General features: G+C 48.4%; 2 protein-coding genes across 2 annotated transcripts in view; both read left to right on the top strand.

Annotated features, from left to right (window-relative positions):
* Window positions 1-9,800, top strand: part of plch2a (phospholipase C, eta 2a) — a 107,054-nt gene extending 97,254 nt beyond the window's left edge. The window contains exons 20-21 of the mRNA XM_076988985.1: window positions 1,233-1,622; window positions 6,965-9,800. Of these exons, the coding sequence (XP_076845100.1) occupies window positions 1,233-1,622; window positions 6,965-8,547 (1,973 nt within the window). The 3' untranslated portion in view covers window positions 8,548-9,800. The remainder of the gene's footprint in view (window positions 1-1,232; window positions 1,623-6,964) is intronic.
* Window positions 9,801-11,265: 1,465 nt separating this feature from the next.
* LOC143490310 (putative glutamate receptor) lies at window positions 11,266-16,834 on the top strand. The gene is made up of 10 exons (XM_076988977.1): window positions 11,266-11,351; window positions 11,687-11,753; window positions 13,582-13,613; window positions 13,741-13,920; window positions 14,140-14,366; window positions 14,520-14,617; window positions 14,784-15,001; window positions 15,231-15,450; window positions 15,745-15,992; window positions 16,228-16,834. Exons 2-10 carry the CDS (start codon window positions 11,693-11,695, stop codon window positions 16,324-16,326), a joined length of 1,383 nt encoding a protein of 460 aa, XP_076845092.1. The 5' UTR covers window positions 11,266-11,351; window positions 11,687-11,692; the 3' UTR covers window positions 16,327-16,834.
* Window positions 16,835-17,371: the final 537 nt, after the last annotated feature.

Here is a 17,371-nt window from a genome sequence, read left to right as displayed (position 1 = left end):
CTGCTTTACTGTATTCAGTTCAGACGGATGTTTTTCTATGCAGATTAAGTATCCATTCCAAATCTGTTTAGTCTGGATTTTGATATGCAGCATTTCTCAGATTAGTAGCTTACTTACTTATTTTGGTCTTCCGGCTACGGGAATGCTGGAAAGCAGACTGTGTTTGCCACATGTTTCGCTCTTAGCCAGCTGTATGCGTTGATGTGTATCGTATTCCCATTTGCTGATGAGATGGTATGTTATATTGAGGGCATTCCACATGGATCTACTGTGGCATAGTTCATGAATGACATTGGGTTTGAAGCCCGACGCAAGGTATTGCAAGCTGAATGCATCGTTCTTACATGTCCACTTTGATAGAATAGCAAAATAATGCTGCCCTCCGGTTTGAGTGACGAGCACAACAGACCAAATGCAGGAACGCAATGTTGTTTATGCGTTCGGTCAGATGGACGTTTCTGGTGTGACGCAGAAGCAATAACCCAATGTCATTTTTGTGCAAAACTCTTCATCCCATTTGCGCTCTGCGTCTGCGTAAACAGCTTTGTGTTCACACTCGGCTAAACCCGAACCCCCCCCACCCCCATCACCTGGACTGTGCGTGAACTCGCACCAGGCCAATGGTTTGGGTCATTTTACCAGGTCGCGCATACGTGTTGTTGACCTTACTCCTGTCATTGTCCGTGAATCTGAGAAAGGAAGAAAAAAAAACGTTACAGAACATTTATGGCTAGTATTGGTGATGTCACAAATGAGCAGTTAGAACCAGTCAAGACCAGCAGTGAAGATGGGCTAACGTCAGTTAGCACATGATTGGCTGCTACTTGCCTCGTTTGTATTTTTCAGATGTTGCCTTCAATTCATAAAGGCTGATAATAGCTAATAAGCTAAATGTGATATTGTTGAATTTGAAGTCTCTTGATCTCCGGATAAAAAATCTGGAATTTGTGTCTAACATTAAAGTAAGTATTATTTAGTTATATGTAGCTATACCTTATTGAGTCATTGTTAGTTGTAGTATGTTCGAGTCTAATATAGTTTTCTGGCTACTTTAACATTTTTAATCTGATAAAGGTTGTAGTTTTTAACATTTAATAAATGCAACTTGCCCTCACAGCATGATTACATGCACAATCACTATCTTTCCGTCAGCATTGCCTGTTTGATTTATGTTTTCTTGCTGTAGGTCATTCCCATAATTCTCAGGGAGCCTTTGTAAGTGATTCTTGCAGATCCCCTCAGCGCGCCAACACTCACACTGGTTTTCCCGCTGTTCCGTTTGCAGGCTCGGCCGGCCAGCGCTATAAAAGGGCTGTTCCACAGAAACCCAAAGCAGGCTTCTCTAGACAGCCATGCTGCTGCGTTGCGCGGCCGTAAGCCCGCCTTCGGCGCCCACCTGCTCCGCCGCACGGCCAGCGCGCCCACGAAGGGCCAGCCCAAAGCCAAGCGCGGCTTCCCGGAGATCTCCATCGACACCAGAGACTGCAGCTCGGAGGGCGCCAGCGAGGAGCGCGAATCGGAGGAGGCCCCGGTCGCCCACCCCAACGGGGACGCGGCCTCGGCGGCTACGGCATCGTGGGAGCACGGCGCCAACGGGCAACTCCACCCGAATGACAGCAAAGGTAAGGCTGTGCTACTCCGACCCGAGCCTTGGGCTGAACCGTCGTGCCGCCGTGCGGCCATGAGTGAACCTCTGAGGAGAGCGACTGGGTCCAGTCGGGCGGGGAAGAAGGCCCTTCTTGACCACGTCGCCCTCAGCGGCTCCGCGTGGGTAGGGTTCACCTCGGGCCGCGTCCAACGCGCCCTTGGGCTGAAGGAGAGTACCAGCCTGGAGGTGAAGGTCACATGTCAGCTGACTCCTCAGAGGCCAGAAAGAGCGTCTTTCGAAATGCACCGACCGGTCCAACCAATGGCCAGCCCCACACATGAAGGCATGACACAAGCCAGACAGGCGGAGCAATCTGAACCCCAAGCTGATACAGAGGTCCAGTGCTCCAAGCCTGTGCCATTGCCCAGGTTTAGATTGAAGGCTAAGCAGAGCCCAGCTGCACCGACCCACCCTGCTCTGGACACCTTATCCAGGAACGCTCGCTCATGCAACATACCTCATAGGTGTCTCCAACCGCATGCACTCCTAGCACCTTGTATATCAGACTACTATAACACCAGCGGCTGCAGCAGCCTGGGAAGCGTGGACGCGTCTCTCGTTATTCCGGCACACATGACGGACAGCCGGAAGCGTGCGGCTGGAACGCTACAGCGGGAGATGAATGCTCTGTTCGCCCAGAAAATGGACGAGATTCGCAGCAAGTCCCCTTTGTTCTTTGCCGGTAAGATCATGGTAGTTCCCTGGGTGGATCTTCCAAGATCTAGTTCCAGTGCCCTAGGTGAACCCCCTCAACCCTCCCTGCCACCTTCAACAGAGCCCTGCTGATTACATTGTCCCCTGAATTTGTTCTGGAACCAGTGAGTCCTGTGTCTGTCTAGCCTCCTCCAGAGAACCAGTGAGTCCTGTGTCTGTCTAGCCTCCTCCAGAGAACCAGTGAGTCCTGTGTCTGTCTAGCCTCCTCCAGAGAACCAGTGAGTCCTGTGTCTGTCTAGCCTCCTCCAGAGAACCAGTGAGTCCTGTGTCTGTCTAGCCTCCTCCAGAGAACCAGTGAGTCCTGTGTCTGTCTAGCCTCCTCCAGAGAACCAGTGAGTCCTGTGTCTGTCTGGCCTCCTCCAGAGAACCAGTGAGTCCTGTGTCTGTCTAGCCTCCTCCAGAGAACCAGTGAGTCCTGTGTCTGTCTAGCCTCCTCCAGAGAACCAGTGAGTCCTGTGTCTGTCTAGCCTCCTCCAGAGAACCAGTGAGTCCTGTGTCTGTCTAGCCTCCTCCAGAGAACCAGTGAGTCCTGTGTCTGTCTAGCCTCCTCCAGAGAACCAGTGAGTCCTGTGTCTGTCTAGCCTCCTCCAGAGAACCAGTGAGTCCTGTGTCTGTCTAGCCTCCTCCAGAGAACCAGTGAGTCCTGTGTCTGTCTAGCCTCCTCCAGAGAACCAGTGAGTCCTGTGTCTGTCTAGCCTCCTCCAGAGAACCAGTGAGTCCTGTGTCTGTCTGGCCTCCTCCAGAGAACCAGTGAGTCCTGTGTCTGTCTGGCCTCCTCCAGAGAACCAGTGAGTCCTGTGTCTGTCTGGCCTCCTCCAGAGAACCAGTGAGTCCTGTGTCTGTCTGGCCTCCTCCAGAGAACCAGTGAGTCCTGTGTCTGTCTGGCCTCCTCCAGAGAACCAGTGAGTCCTGTGTCTGTCTAGCCTCCTCCAGAGAACCAGTGAGTCCTGTGTCTGTCTGGCCTCCTCCAGAGAACCAGTGAGTCCTGTGTCTGTCTAGCCTCCTCCAGAGAACCAGTGAGTCCTGTGTCTGTCTGGCCTCCTCCAGAGAACCAGTGAGTCCTGTGTCTGTCTGGCCTCCTCCAGAGAACCAGTGAGTCCTGTGTCTGTCTAGCCTCCTCCAGAGAACCAGTGAGTCCTGTGTCTGTCTAGCCTCCTCCAGAGAACCAGTGAGTCCTGTGTCTGTCTGGCCTCCTCCAGAGAACCAGTGAGTCCTGTGTCTGTCTAGCCTCCTCCAGAGAACCAGTGAGTCCTGTGTCTGTCTAGCCTCCTCCAGAGAACCAGTGAGTCCTGTGTCTGTCTAGCCTCCTCCAGAGAACCAGTGAGTCCTGTGTCTGTCTAGCCTCCTCCAGAGAACCAGTGAGTCCTGTGTCTGTCTAGCCTCCTCCAGAGAACCAGTGAGTCCTGTGTCTGTCTAGCCTCCTCCAGAGAACCAGTGAGTCCTGTGTCTGTCTAGCCTCCTCCAGAGAACCAGTGAGTCCTGTGTCTGTCTAGCCTCCTCCAGAGAACCAGTGAGTCCTGTGTCTGTCTAGCCTCCTCCAGAGAACCAGTGAGTCCTGTGTCTGTCTGGCCTCCTCCAGAGAACCAGTGAGTCCTGTGTCTGTCTGGCCTCCTCCAGAGAACCAGTGAGTCCTGTGTCTGTCTGGCCTCCTCCAGAGAACCAGTGAGTCCTGTGTCTGTCTGGCCTCCTCCAGAGAACCAGTGAGTCCTGTGTCTGTCTGGCCTCCTCCAGAGAACCAGTGAGTCCTGTGTCTGTCTGGCCTCCTCCAGAGAACCAGTGAGTCCTGTGTCTGTCTAGCCTCCTCCAGAGAACCAGTGAGTCCTGTGTCTGTCTAGCCTCCTCCAGAGAACCAGTGAGTCCTGTGTCTGTCTGGCCTCCTCCAGAGAACCAGTGAGTCCTGTGTCTGTCTGGCCTCCTCCAGAGAACCAGTGAGTCCTGTGTCTGTCTAGCCTCCTCCAGAGAACCAGTGAGTCCTGTGTCTGTCTAGCCTCCTCCAGAGAACCAGTGAGTCCTGTGTCTGTCTAGCCTCCTCCAGAGAACCAGTGAGTCCTGTGTCTGTCTGGCCTCCTCCAGAGAACCAGTGAGTCCTGTGTCTGTCTGGCCTCCTCCAGAGAACCAGTGAGTCCTGTGTCTGTCTGGCCTCCTCCAGAGAACCAGTGAGTCCTGTGTCTGTCTGGCCTCCTCCAGAGAACCAGTGAGTCCTGTGTCTGTCTGGCCTCCTCCAGAGAACCAGTGAGTCCTGTGTCTGTCTGGCCTCCTCCAGAGAACCAGTGAGTCCTGTGTCTGTCTGGCCTCCTCCAGAGAACCAGTGAGTCCTGTGTCTGTCTAGCCTCCTCCAGAGAACCAGTGAGTCCTGTGTCTGTCTAGCCTCCTCCAGAGAACCGGTGAGTCCTGTGTCTGTCTAGCCTCCTCCAGAGAACCGGTGAGTCCTGTGTCTGTCTAGCCTCCTCCAGAGAACCAGTGAGTCCTGTGTCTGTCTAGCCTCCTCCAGAGAACCAGTGAGTCCTGTGTCTGTCTAGCCTCCTCCAGAGAACCAGTGAGTCCTGTGTCTGTCTAGCCTCCTCCAGAGAACCAGTGAGTCCTGTGTCTGTCTAGCCTCCTCCAGAGAACCAGTGAGTCCTGTGTCTGTCTAGCCTCCTCCAGAGAACCAGTGAGTCCTGTGTCTGTCTAGCCTCCTCCAGAGAACCAGTGAGTCCTGTGTCTGTCTAGCCTCCTCCAGAGAACCAGTGAGTCCTGTGTCTGTCTAGCCTCCTCCAGAGAACCAGTGAGTCCTGTGTCTGTCTAGCCTCCTCCAGAGAACCAGTGAGTCCTGTGTCTGTCTAGCCTCCTCCAGAGAACCAGTGAGTCCTGTGTCTGTCTAGCCTCCTCCAGAGAACCAGTGAGTCCTGTGTCTGTCTAGCCTCCTCCAGAGAACCAGTGAGTCCTGTGTCTGTCTAGCCTCCTCCAGAGAACCACAGCTTCAGATGGTGGACAAAAAAACACCAAACACTTGCGAAAATCATCTTTAGATTACAAACAGTTTACAGTTACAAATTAGGTTATCATTAGAATAATGTTTTTTTGAAGAACCTTGAAAAAACATACTGCAATGCTGCACAGGCATAAGACTACAGGAAAACTGCTTAAAACTGTGGAAACTGGTGACAGGTTAATAGCTTACTTTCTTTTACAACATATCTGAGATTATGTTTCTGAGAAATTAATTATATCTGAACTTCTTTTTAAAATAGGAAAACTAGGGGAGCAGCCTCTGGTATAGATGGCATAGAATATGTTCGGTACAAATTAGACTTATTGGGGCTGTCGGTTCTCATTACAGTAGAGAACGTAATTGGTACTAAAAGGGCCCTGAGAGTTAATCGAATCATTTTTTTCGTTAAACACTGGACTTTAAGAGCCTCTCTAGTTGAAAAATTACATATTGGTTGGAATTGGTTTGCAGTTTCTTTTGGCTGTCCCTTTAACCAGATGCCTCAGATGTAGACATATGTAGACATATGTAGGCTTCAGTACAGTTGCAACACTGGGAGGGAAGCTGCAGTTGTGTTTCTGCTCCCCCAGCCCCCTGTCCGTCCGTCTGGTTAACGCAGCACAGCTGCTGGGGCCCTTAGGGACCGTGTTTCTTTGGGACCATTTTTTTTTTCTGTGGAAGTTACATAATAATTTTTAAACAACATTTCTTTTTTATTGTTGAGGCATGTGACCCTCTGACCATTTACACCTAAAATTGTATATATATTTCTATATATGGAACATATTTAAACAATGTGTATCTATTTAAACATTGACGCACAGGTCAGGAAATGTTTATTTATATAAATTATTTTTGTAGCTTGATGGTTCTCATTTCTGTATGTAGAATTTAGAAGAATAACAACTATCATCTTATAATTCTGTCCATCTGGTTTCCAACCAATAAGTCAGTTCAGCTTTGTGTAAAACACATCACTGGACTTCACCTTGGGATTTAAAAAGGATTTCTCCTCGGTCATGACTTTCCCATGTCGTCACGCTCTGTGGTAGTGCTAGTTCTCTATTATAATCTCTCCTTCCTCTCTGCCTCCCCTGCTGTGAAACTATAATTAGAATTGTAAATATGCTAGAATTATAATTACTGTGTTATATAACCTGAGAAGTTTTCTGATGTTTTCTCTCTGCTCCTTTCTTCCTCCCTTCTTCCTCCGTTCTTGCATGCTCTCGGTTCTTAGTGCAAAACTGAGAGCCTGGTCACAGCCAGGTAAACATTTTCGTGATCCCGTGTTTTTGGCGCTCGTATCTTCCCCCCCCCCCCTTGTCGTGTTCAGCTCTCTAAGCTGTCCTCACCATAATAAGTGTTCTCGCATTAATATTAATCAGATGTAAGCAATGACAAGTGAAGGCATGTTGCATGTGTAATACACATATGTGTCTGTCTGTTGTTTTGTTTATGTGTGTCAGCAATTATGTCTGTTCATGTCTGTTCATGTGAACTATAGATTTACATTTGGATTCATACACAAAATTGGCTGGCATGTTTTGCATGTTTATGTTTAGTAGCCTCGTTTATTTCTGCTTGGGTCTCGTGCAGAAATCACTTTGTGTCTGTCTGTTTTGTTCCTGCAGACCATTCCCCCGAGCAGAGATTCACTCCGTCCCTGCATCTCCTGGAATCCATTGCTGAAGAAAATCAGGTCCCTTTGACGTCCACGTGCAGCCCAGCTGGTCCGTCACCGCATTGCCACGATCACTCCCTCACTCTTTCATCCACAGCAATAACGCACGCTCCAGGGGATGATGGCCGTAGCCCCGTAAAAACGGACGAGGACATTACGCGCTCGCCCGCCCTCCTCCGGGGTCTCTCTCCCAATGTCGGTTGTGAAGAGAAGCACGGTAACTCTTCCTCGTCCATGAATTACTTTGACGTTGGGAGCGAGAAGGCCCCCGTTTCAGAGCCGGTAGGACCAGAGTCCATCACGGCTGGAAAAAACGAGTCGGAATCGTATGCCGTGGGTGTAGATGTTAAGACTGGAAAGACTTCGGAGCCGGACGCAGATCCGTCTCACCGGGCACGGACTCTGAAGACCTTGTTTGACAGGGAAGCGGGACAAGCGTTGCGGCCCGGGTCTGGACCTCCCGTCCGAAGGGCCGAGAGCGACGGCCAGGTGAGGGCGCTGAGCCCGTCTGACGAGCACTCGGCCGTGCCCGAGGTCTCCATCGACGCTACGTTAAACGACCGCCTGTGGATCAAGCTGGAGCCAGGTAGCCAACGCGACAGCGTGTCCTCCTCTTCCAGCATCTCCTCCAACGACACTGTGATCGACCTCTCGCTGCCCAACCTGGCCAGGAAGAGCTTGACGTGCCTCCGACCCGCCCCCAGGGACGTCGCGGACAGCCAGGGCCCGCAGAGCATCCGGCCCCGCGCGGCCACCTCCGCCTGCGTCCGCACCGCACGCGTCAGTAAGAGCAAGTCCAACCCCAACCTGCGGGACGGCGAGATGTGCGAGCCGTCCGACGACCTGCAGCCCAGGCCGCTTGCGGGCGAGCGGGACGGCGGGAGGGTCATGCAGCGCCGTCACACGTGGAGCCGACTGTACATGGAGGGCCTGAAGCAGCAGTCGTCGTCTGCCGCCGGCAAGAGACACCCTGCCCCCGCAGCGAAGGACCCCGACACCGCCTCCAAGTCCAAGAGCTTAGGTGACCTCACCTCGGATGACATCGCGTGCAACTTCGACAGCAAGTACCGCAGCATAAGCCGCAGCTTCGTCACCCGGCCCAGCCGCCAGCAGAGGGCGCTGCAGAAGCCCCGCAACGACCTCGCTGAGCAGCTGAGGCGGCTGACGGACGTGGAGCCGCTGACGAGCGTCGATTTCGCCTCGTGCCGCCACAGCTCGGAGGCGGGGCCACGCGAAGCGGAAGAGGAGGGGGAGGAAGAGGCTCCGCCCCTGCGCAGGAACTCGTCCCGCAGCCAAAGCCGCGTACGCCACATCGCCAGCCGAGCCAGGCAGGCCCAGGAGAGGCAGCGGGTGCAGGGCCTCCTCAGGACCTCCGGAAGTCCCATCGAGGAGCGGGGCATCCCTGAGGGGGCCTGCAGCGTGGCCCGTAGCCCCTGCAGCAGCCTCGACCTCCTGAGCCAGCTTCCCCCAGGTCCGCCCCACTACAATGTCTTCAGCCCGGACGACGACGTCTTTTTCATGCTCCGGCTCTGACAGGGCGTGAAGGGTCATGGATGAACACACAGACATGCATGCACACATATACACACCCCCATCACATTAACTCTTAACGTAACCCGGAATCAAAGCAGTGGGCATTGTTTATTGACACACTCTCTTTTTCCATAATTTTAATTTAATGGAGGACTCTCAGTCAGTGGGGAATCCACAGTATAGATCACATATGAAGTCTGTTTGGACATTGTATTGGATTTATGCAGTTCTCCAGCAGTAAACCTGCAATTTTGGTTGCATTACAGGTTGATTAATCCAAGGCTGCATGTCATCCATCAGGCCAAACAAATTAAAAGCCAAACATGATGAAATTTGAACGGTAGATCACGACGGCCCAACCATTTCACTGTAGGATATCGTGTGCCATTAAAAAAAAAAAAAAAAAAAAAAAAAATGTATGCTCTTTGAGAACAGCTAAGCAGCCAATACATTCTCAGTATATTACGCTAAACGCACTCATTATGACTTAAACTGGCATGTAATGCAGAAAACAGGCATTGCCAAACTGATATGCCATTCTGAATTTTGTCATTTTAGTTGAAATGCTTGACTGTAGCAATAGAATTACAGCCTTGTTGAGTTCTACGAATACCTGCTTCCCTTATTTTAGATATGTTTACTATTACTTGATCGACTACCAATGCATCTTACTGGTGTTGGTAAGAATGTTTTTATAACAAAAGCATGGAATGGATATTCTACAGTAATTTATTGGTTTTTAAATTTTTATTTTTGCATCTTTTCCATATTCCTTACATTAGGTGAAATGCACAATTTTACTGTCATTTTAGCTTAATTTAATTTAATGTTTTCAGTTTTAAACTAGCAGTTTTTACCAATTAGCGTAAGCTCTTAATGTTAGTGTGTGTACTGTATGGAGTGCTGTCCACAGACTCATTAGCAGGCTACAGTCTTAGCCCCTTTGTTGTCAGGGGCTCTTGCATGTTGTTGAGATATTGTAATCGTTCCCGACGTTTATCATTTTAAGATTTCTTTTTTACATTTCCAGTCACACAGCTTGCCGACTGCAGTAGATTTCAGTGTTTTAGGCTTAAGGAGTTCTGTTTAATATGTGTACCCTGACACACTTCCTTAATGGTGCACGAAAGGAAAGGAATAAATTTATACAGAGAACATCTCTCTCTTTGTACTGTAATGTTTGCACTGTCATGCCAGATACCTTTGCAAGTCTAAGAGTATTTATAAGTAAAAGCATATGTATATAGACTGCACTTGTTGTACATGACTCTTTTTTTTTCCTTTGGGTCTCCCTCCCTCCCTCACCCCCTCCTCATGATATAGTTAAAATAAGGGTCCTTTGGTCATTTTTCTCCCTTCAAATTTCACAAGTTCCCACTCATAACAAACTATAAAAACAATTTTTAAAAGAAAAAAACTTAATGATGCAATACAATGAGACAATACAAATCATCCCCGTGGTTATGAGGTGATATCTACGCATGAGTTGCGTATTGCGTGTTCATTTAGGCACAGAAAACGTAAAGGGTCAGACAGTCCTGACCCGGAAAGTGTTTCCCTCTGTTATATCCTCTTTTGAGTGGACTCCCTCCTCTTAAGGCCCACCATTCTGAACCTCAACGGTACAGGGGAACGGTCCTGTAGGGGGAAAATGTCACCAAATACAGCCATGCCCCACACTTGACAGCCAATTACATCTCCCAAACAAAGGCCCATAAAAGCTCCTCTGTTCTGGCTTTTCAGTGTTCCGGCTGCCTGCTTTGACCTAATGTGGCCGGTGCCACGCATCGCAGCTCGTCACTCCAGAGCATTGGCTCGTCACTCGGTTCTCTCGGACGCGTTGCCCATAAACCGTCTCGATGAGTTCGTCTTCACTTATGACTGACATGGAGGACAAAAGCCCAGGCATGCCTTGGCTGGCAGTCACTTCGGTGATGGTTGCCGGCGAGACGCGAGGGGGGATGGGGAGGGGGGGCGGTTCTCTTCCGCAGTGTCGAAACCGCCCCGGTACTCGCGCGCGTCGGTGAGTGACAGCGATTGTACGCTGTTGTCACTCATACAAAAGTGCACTTCGTTAGCATTCAGCAGCCGTGGCGACAGGGCTTTTGGTCCGTGTTTATCACGGTGGGTTTGGATGGCTTCAGCCCCCAGGCACCATCATGAATGTGGCCACCTCCAAAGAGGCTAAAGTTGTCTCAGAGGGTTAAAACCTCTACTAGACCTAGACAGGGTCCCCTTGAAAAGTGTGGTAAATTCAGATCATGGCCTTACAAGAATAATTAAGTCCAGTAGAGGTTATGAAAAAGACCTCAGACGTAAACAAGCAGCCACGCATTTAACCTCTGCAGGAGTGAGGAATCCACAGAAAACTACATAATGAATAATCTGCCGTATAATCTGTACCTATAATCTGAAAGTCTCTCCAAACAATTATGAATGCTCAGAGTGAGCGTTGTAATGTAGTTTTTTTATAGTATTAGTTGTATTTGTGTCTTATTCACTAGACTGGGCTTGTGGGTGGGGTTCCTCTGTCGTTTTAGGTTCAGAAACTTGCCTCTGAAACTTCATTACATATGTTTGTTTTTCTGAGTGTCCAGCTTCTCACTGCTCCTCATCCCACCTCCCCTACCCACAAAGCCCTGGGGTTCATGATCACATTCCACACCCCCTTTCCTTCCACTTTTCTAGAACGTCCCACTCTTTCTCATTGGCTGTTTTCTGATGTTGAGTCGATTATACATGCTTTATATGTTGGGGAGACCTAGTTGGTCTGCATACTGGAAGAAGGCTGATCACAAACTAGGGTGAGTTTGACATGTTCTTGTAAACTTGCTCTTTCATCCTGACACCTTGACCTGTCTGCAATTTCATCTGCGGGTCTGCGACTCCTCTTACATGTACAAGTGTTAGATGGATTATACTATGAGCAATACTGTCATTGATTTAAGACTTATTGTAAGATCAAATAGTGGAAGGTAGTAACTTAAATCCTCTAGGAATTTTTCTCTTTTAAAAACTTTGTAGTCTTCTTAGTAAGAAATGCCTGCTACTGTCGACTGTCTGTCTAAGTTACTAAGTCTTCAGCTGCACCAGATTTCAACGGGCTGTTCATCCCTGATCTTTTACGTTTCCCGTGCAGAATACCATGGCAACGCTGGGACTCCTCTGTCTCTTTGCAGCGGGGTTCGCTGGGCTCTGCACCGCAGGTAACGTCATGTCAGCTCTGACATGGTCAGCAGTGTGAACACTGTGCACTAGCTATGTCATTTTGCTGTTTGTTCTCCTGTTTGTTTTTCACTCTTCTGTTCCACTCTACATCTTTTCGTAAATAACACTCAACCGCAGCTTCATTTGAAATTTGAAAGAAATCATTATAAAATGCAATATGTATACGAACAGAAACGCTTTCCTGCTATATCTCAGAAGTCTGGTGAACAGGCAGTCATGAATACCCAGAGCCGTACTTTCTAAGCCACTACCCCCCATCTTGGCTTTTGTCTGGTAAAAGACTTCCAGCAGGGTGTAGGTAAGGGCCCCGTGCCGGCTGTTTGGTGTTACTGCCGCGGTTGGTGGCCACCACTGCATCCTCCTGCCTCTCCATCTGAGCGGGGCCAAACGGGCATTTAATCAGCCGACAGGGCATGCCATGAGCTACAATGACTGTGAGTAATCAATTAGCGCACACTAACCAAGCAGTCAGCGTGGCGGGACAGACCGTGACCCAGCTGCCGTACTGATGGCTTGTGCGTTTTTCAGATTTTGGAGGGGACGGGGGGGGGGGGGGGGGGGGACTATACTGTGTGTCAGTGCTGCTGTGTGACTGATGGGCGCCTATGGAGCTCCACGCCTCAGTGAAACTGGCTCTCACATTTTCTGGAAGGAGGCCCCTTTTCACCCTTTAATTTGCTGAATTTTCAACCTTGTATAAGACATTTGACTCTCGAAGCAAACTTTCACTTTAAAAACATAGAAAATGTTGTTGTTGAAGGAATAATGTAAGCATATGTACATCTGGGTGATAAAAGTGAGCTTTCACTTCTGTTTATGGAACGTGAGAAAAACAGCATGCTTCCAGAAACTTCCCTCACCATGACAGTAAATCAACATGTATGTTCACGTTCCAGATGTGAACTCTAACACGAGAGTTTCCGCAAAGCTATATTTTCTTTTATGGAATGCGATGTATGTATGATTATGCAGCCTCAAGCCCCCTTTCTTTCTTTTTGGTTGTTATTCAAGGCCTTTCCACTATAGTGTTAATATTGACTGCTAAGAACAGCAGCTGCAGTGTAAAGGGAAGGGTCGTTTGAGAAGTAGCACTCAGAGGACGCTACTTTCCCATCATTCAGTGGTGTCTTTTTATCAGGCCGTTGGAACACACTCGCGCTTGGACGGCCAGTCCGTTCCGCCCCGGGAGGTACCACGAGCTCCACAACAGTGCCCTGTTTATCTTCCTCCTTGTCCTTTTTTTTAAAAAAACAACTTCTTCGTTTAAAGCACGATTAGTGGCCATGAAGTCCGGGACTGGGCTGAGAACAGCGGCAGCACAACTGACCCTTTGTCCTTGTCTAGTAAACTTAGGGATATTTGCCTCCGTGTGAAGATGAGTACAAAGAGCACAACACAGTGTGATGAAACACTCCATTTCCTGCCAAGAATGTCATGCAAGATTTCTGCCTCTTGTCAGACTAGGACAAGTGTTTATTCTTCTCTCTCTCTCTCTCTCTCTCTCTCTCTCTCTCTCTCTCTCTCTCTCTCTCTCTCTCTCTCTCTCTCTCTCTCTCTCTCTCTCTCTCTCTCTCTATCTAAATTATGACTTGTTTACCATGCCCATGTATTATTACTCTGGTTCTTAATTAAGAATTTAATCGTTGGTTTATCACTCAAGGGGGTCCTCAAATTAAATTAGTGTACGTTATGTTAAAATGAGATTCGTCCTAATTATTTAATTTTTTAGCTCAATGCACGAGAGTAATGTAAAGCAAGTAGTTAATCTGGTGAAATATTTAATAACATATATTGTTTTCTTTTTAGAACAACAGCCCTTAAAGGTGACAACTATTACGGTAGGCAGTGTGCCATCAAGAACTGTGTCTAGTTTCTGAGTGAAGAGCTGGATGTCCATTACTGAATAGTAATAAAACAATGACTGTAGTGACTGATGAGCTTTTTTACTTTTACCTCCGTCTTCAGCAAGAACCATACACGATAAGCAAAGGCTCGGAGCTGGAGGGCTACTGCATGGAGCTGCTGACCAAGCTGGCCAGTAGGGTGGGCTTCAAGTACACCCTTCACTTGGTGAAGGACGGGAAGTTTGGGTCAAAGGACGATCGCGGAATCTGGACGGGTATGATCGGTGAGGTGGTGCGAGGGGTGAGTAACTCCAACTCAAGAAGATATGTGTAAAATTACCAAGTACTCTGTATTTTTCATTATGCGTCCCTATTAAACAATTGTACACATTATAAAGCCTGACTTTCTTGTCATCCCATTAGTGATAACCAATATCCTGTGTGTGTGTGTGTGTGTGTGTGTGTGTGTGTGTGTGTGTGTGTGTGTGTGTGTGTGTGTGTGTGTGTGTGTTCTCATTAGGAGGCAGATCTGGCCTTGGCTCCTCTCACCCTCACCGCTGTTCGGGAGACAGCCGTAGACATGACCAAACCTTTCATGCAGACAGGGCTTAGTTTCGTCATGAGGAAGGACTTGGCCTCTGAAAACTCGCAGCACCTTAGCTTCTTAAACCTCTTCTCCACCGAGATGTGGATGGGTATACTGGTCGCCTATCTGTTGACCTCCGTCTGCCTCTGTTTGGTGGCTCGGTAAAGGACACGCCCTCTTCTGTCTTTCCTATATGCAGTGATGATCAATAGAAAAAAATATTACAAGCAGACAGTTTGGTTAACGTATTAGTTTGACAAAAATGCAACTGAAAATTGATTGTGTGTGTGTAACTGGATGAATTTTTTTTGAAGCATCAGCCCATGTGAATGGAGTCAGCCACACTCAGAGGAAAATCACTTTACACTCTCATACGCCTTCTGGTACACTGTTGGTGCCCTGACTCTTCAAGGTGAGCATGTGCGTTCAACACCCACATTTATTCAATGAGAACAAGCAGATTTCCTGTTATTCTAACACAGATGCGATCCACAAGTCAACATATCATTTGTTTTCATCGTTTAATCCTGAAATCAAGTGAGGATGAGTAACAAGAATGCTGTGGATGTCTCGTGCAGGTGCCGGTCCTCACCCCAAAGCCTTGTCAGGACGGGTGATCACCGCCATGTGGTGGTTGTTTTCATTAGTCGTGCTGGCCTGCTATTTTGCCAACCTCAGTTCCTGGATGCACTCTGACACCAAGCAGTTGTCAATCAAGAGTTTCGAAGACCTTGCCAACCAAAATGTGATGGAGTATGGCACGATTAAGGGATCGTCTTCGTTTGCGTTCTTCAAGGTAAGGCGGCGTGAGCTAACGTGTGTGTGCGTTTGCATACCACTGCTGTTCAGTCCACCGTTGCTAACCTTAAATGAAAAGAAGTGAGATTCTTTACGTTTTCCTGTCTAATTTTATTGCATTATCCTTGTGACTGACCTTGTATGCTGAGAACATGCCCACGCTACTAAACAGGAATGTTTTTCCCCACATGGTTCACTCTTGTGGCCCCTGTTTGCTGTTCGAGCAGAACTCCAAGTCTCTGGTCTTCCGGCGCCTCTACGAGAACATGGAGAGGCAGCAGAGCTGCGTGGCGACTATGGAGGAAGGCATACGCAGGGTGCAGGAGGGGAAGTACGCCTTCATCGGCGAGTCTGTGACCCTTGACCTGGTCGTGGCGCGCAACTGCGATCTCACCCGCTGTCCCGAAGTCATCGGCATGAGGGGCTACAGCATCGCCACTCCGTTAGGTACGTTACCGCCAGGCCCGAGAAGCGAGCATCGGGCGCCGGTTAAAAATTAACATTCTTGGCGATGAAAGCGGCGACGGGCACTTTTCTCTTTGCCGTGAAAAGGTCTGGGATCGCTTTCCCACTAATCGGCGTAAGCTTGATTGTCAGCTGAATTATGCTGTCAGTGGGATTGGCTGTTCGAGTGGGATTAATCCATGTCTGCTTCCACTTTCCCAACTGATCTCATTTTGCTGCTGCAGTGGTTTCCAGCTCTGTGTGTGTGTGTGTGTGTGTGTGTGTGTGTGCTTCTAGGCTTTCCCATGCTGAAGAATCTGAGCGTGGCCATCCTCGAGCTGAGCGAGTCCGGCGAGCTGGACTTCCTCCGCAGCAAGTGGTGGGCGAGCAGCTGTGGAGGTCCGGAAGCCGCCCATGCGTCCCCGCTGAAGCCCGGCAGCCTGAAGGGCATCTTCCTGCTGCTGGCGCTCGGCCTGGCGCTGGGCGTGGCCACCGCGCTCGCCGAGCTGGCCACCAGGTCGCGCAGAATCGCCAACGCACAGCAGGTTGGTTGGGCCTGGGGTGAAGGTGGGCGTGGCCTGTGTTGGGTGGGCGGGGCTGCTGGCCCCAAGACTGAGCAATGCTTGTGAGAATTCTTGATTTGGAATACATTATTTCACTTTAAGCAACTGCAGGCCATTGTGTTCTGACATCATCTGACTGTAATCTGACATCAGTCATCATGGGAGCAAGAAATATCTTGTGATTCATGATCCTGCAACCTACTTTTCGTCTTTGCAGAAATCCTGTTGTTCTGTCTTAACCACTGAACTGGGTCAGCGATTTGGAAGAAGAGAGGAGAGGACGTCCACCGAAGACTCTGAGAAATGCAAAGCCTAAATCTGCCCATCACTTTTAGAAGGCATTATTGTGTATTCACTTCACCTGATTTTAGTGTCTCTGTTTTCAATAACACAATATAAAAACATTATTAAGTATCCTGTGTTTGTTTTAACTGCATATAAGAAGTAGCATACTAATTTTTATTGTATTGTCACCATGTCGTTTTACTGCATACAGAACTAGGTTTTGGGGCCATTCGAGACATCACATGCTCTGTTATCCTGTCTCACACAGATTGCTGTAGCATACTTAAAAGTCATACGCTAATTTAATGGTAACACTGTCATCTTGGGTAAACATTATCATTGTTTTGAGCTGAAGTCACATTTAATTGAAGAAATGTTATCTGAAAAACACAACCTGGTTCATATGTGGTTTGTAATGAGAGGAAATTGTAGGTCTGCATAAAATGTAGAAATGTTTCATGCCTTCTTTTGTTGCTTTTATAATGTAATATTGTAATACAAAGGCCAGTTAAACACATCAGAATAAAAACCAAACATTACTTTTTTCTGTTTCTTTATTGCATTAAGTAAGTATTTCATTAGAAAAAAAGTTGGAACTTTTACTTTAAATTGTACAAATATGGGCAGTCATGGCCTAGCGGTTAGGGAACTGGTCTTGTGACCGGAGGGTCGCAGGTTCGATCCCCAGGCCATGACTGAGGTGCCCCTGAGCAAGGCCCTTAACCCTCAATTGCTCACTTGTATAAAAAATTAGATAAAAATGTAAGTCGCTCTGGATAAGGGCGTCTGCCAAATGCCATAAATGTAAATGTAAATAAGTGAACCTGAGCTACATGTAAAGAATTATGATGAAAAATTGAATATTCCATGAAGACAGAAATATTGAAAATTCTTCAGTATGTTTCAGCCCTTTTCTATTTACTACAGGTATTCGGTATAGAACATGGAAACGCGGTATGGTCTGTGTGTAAACAGTGCGTCTGTACCTGTAGATATTCTCTGGTCAGGACACGTCCTACCATGACGCCAACATGTTCGGATTACCTTATTACCTTTTCCTTCATTCAGTTATTCAG

This window comes from Brachyhypopomus gauderio, unplaced genomic scaffold, assembly GCF_052324685.1.
Source record: "Brachyhypopomus gauderio isolate BG-103 unplaced genomic scaffold, BGAUD_0.2 sc65, whole genome shotgun sequence".
Taxonomy (NCBI): domain Eukaryota; kingdom Metazoa; phylum Chordata; class Actinopteri; order Gymnotiformes; family Hypopomidae; genus Brachyhypopomus; species Brachyhypopomus gauderio.
This window is presented reverse-complemented; position numbering and strand designations above follow the sequence as displayed.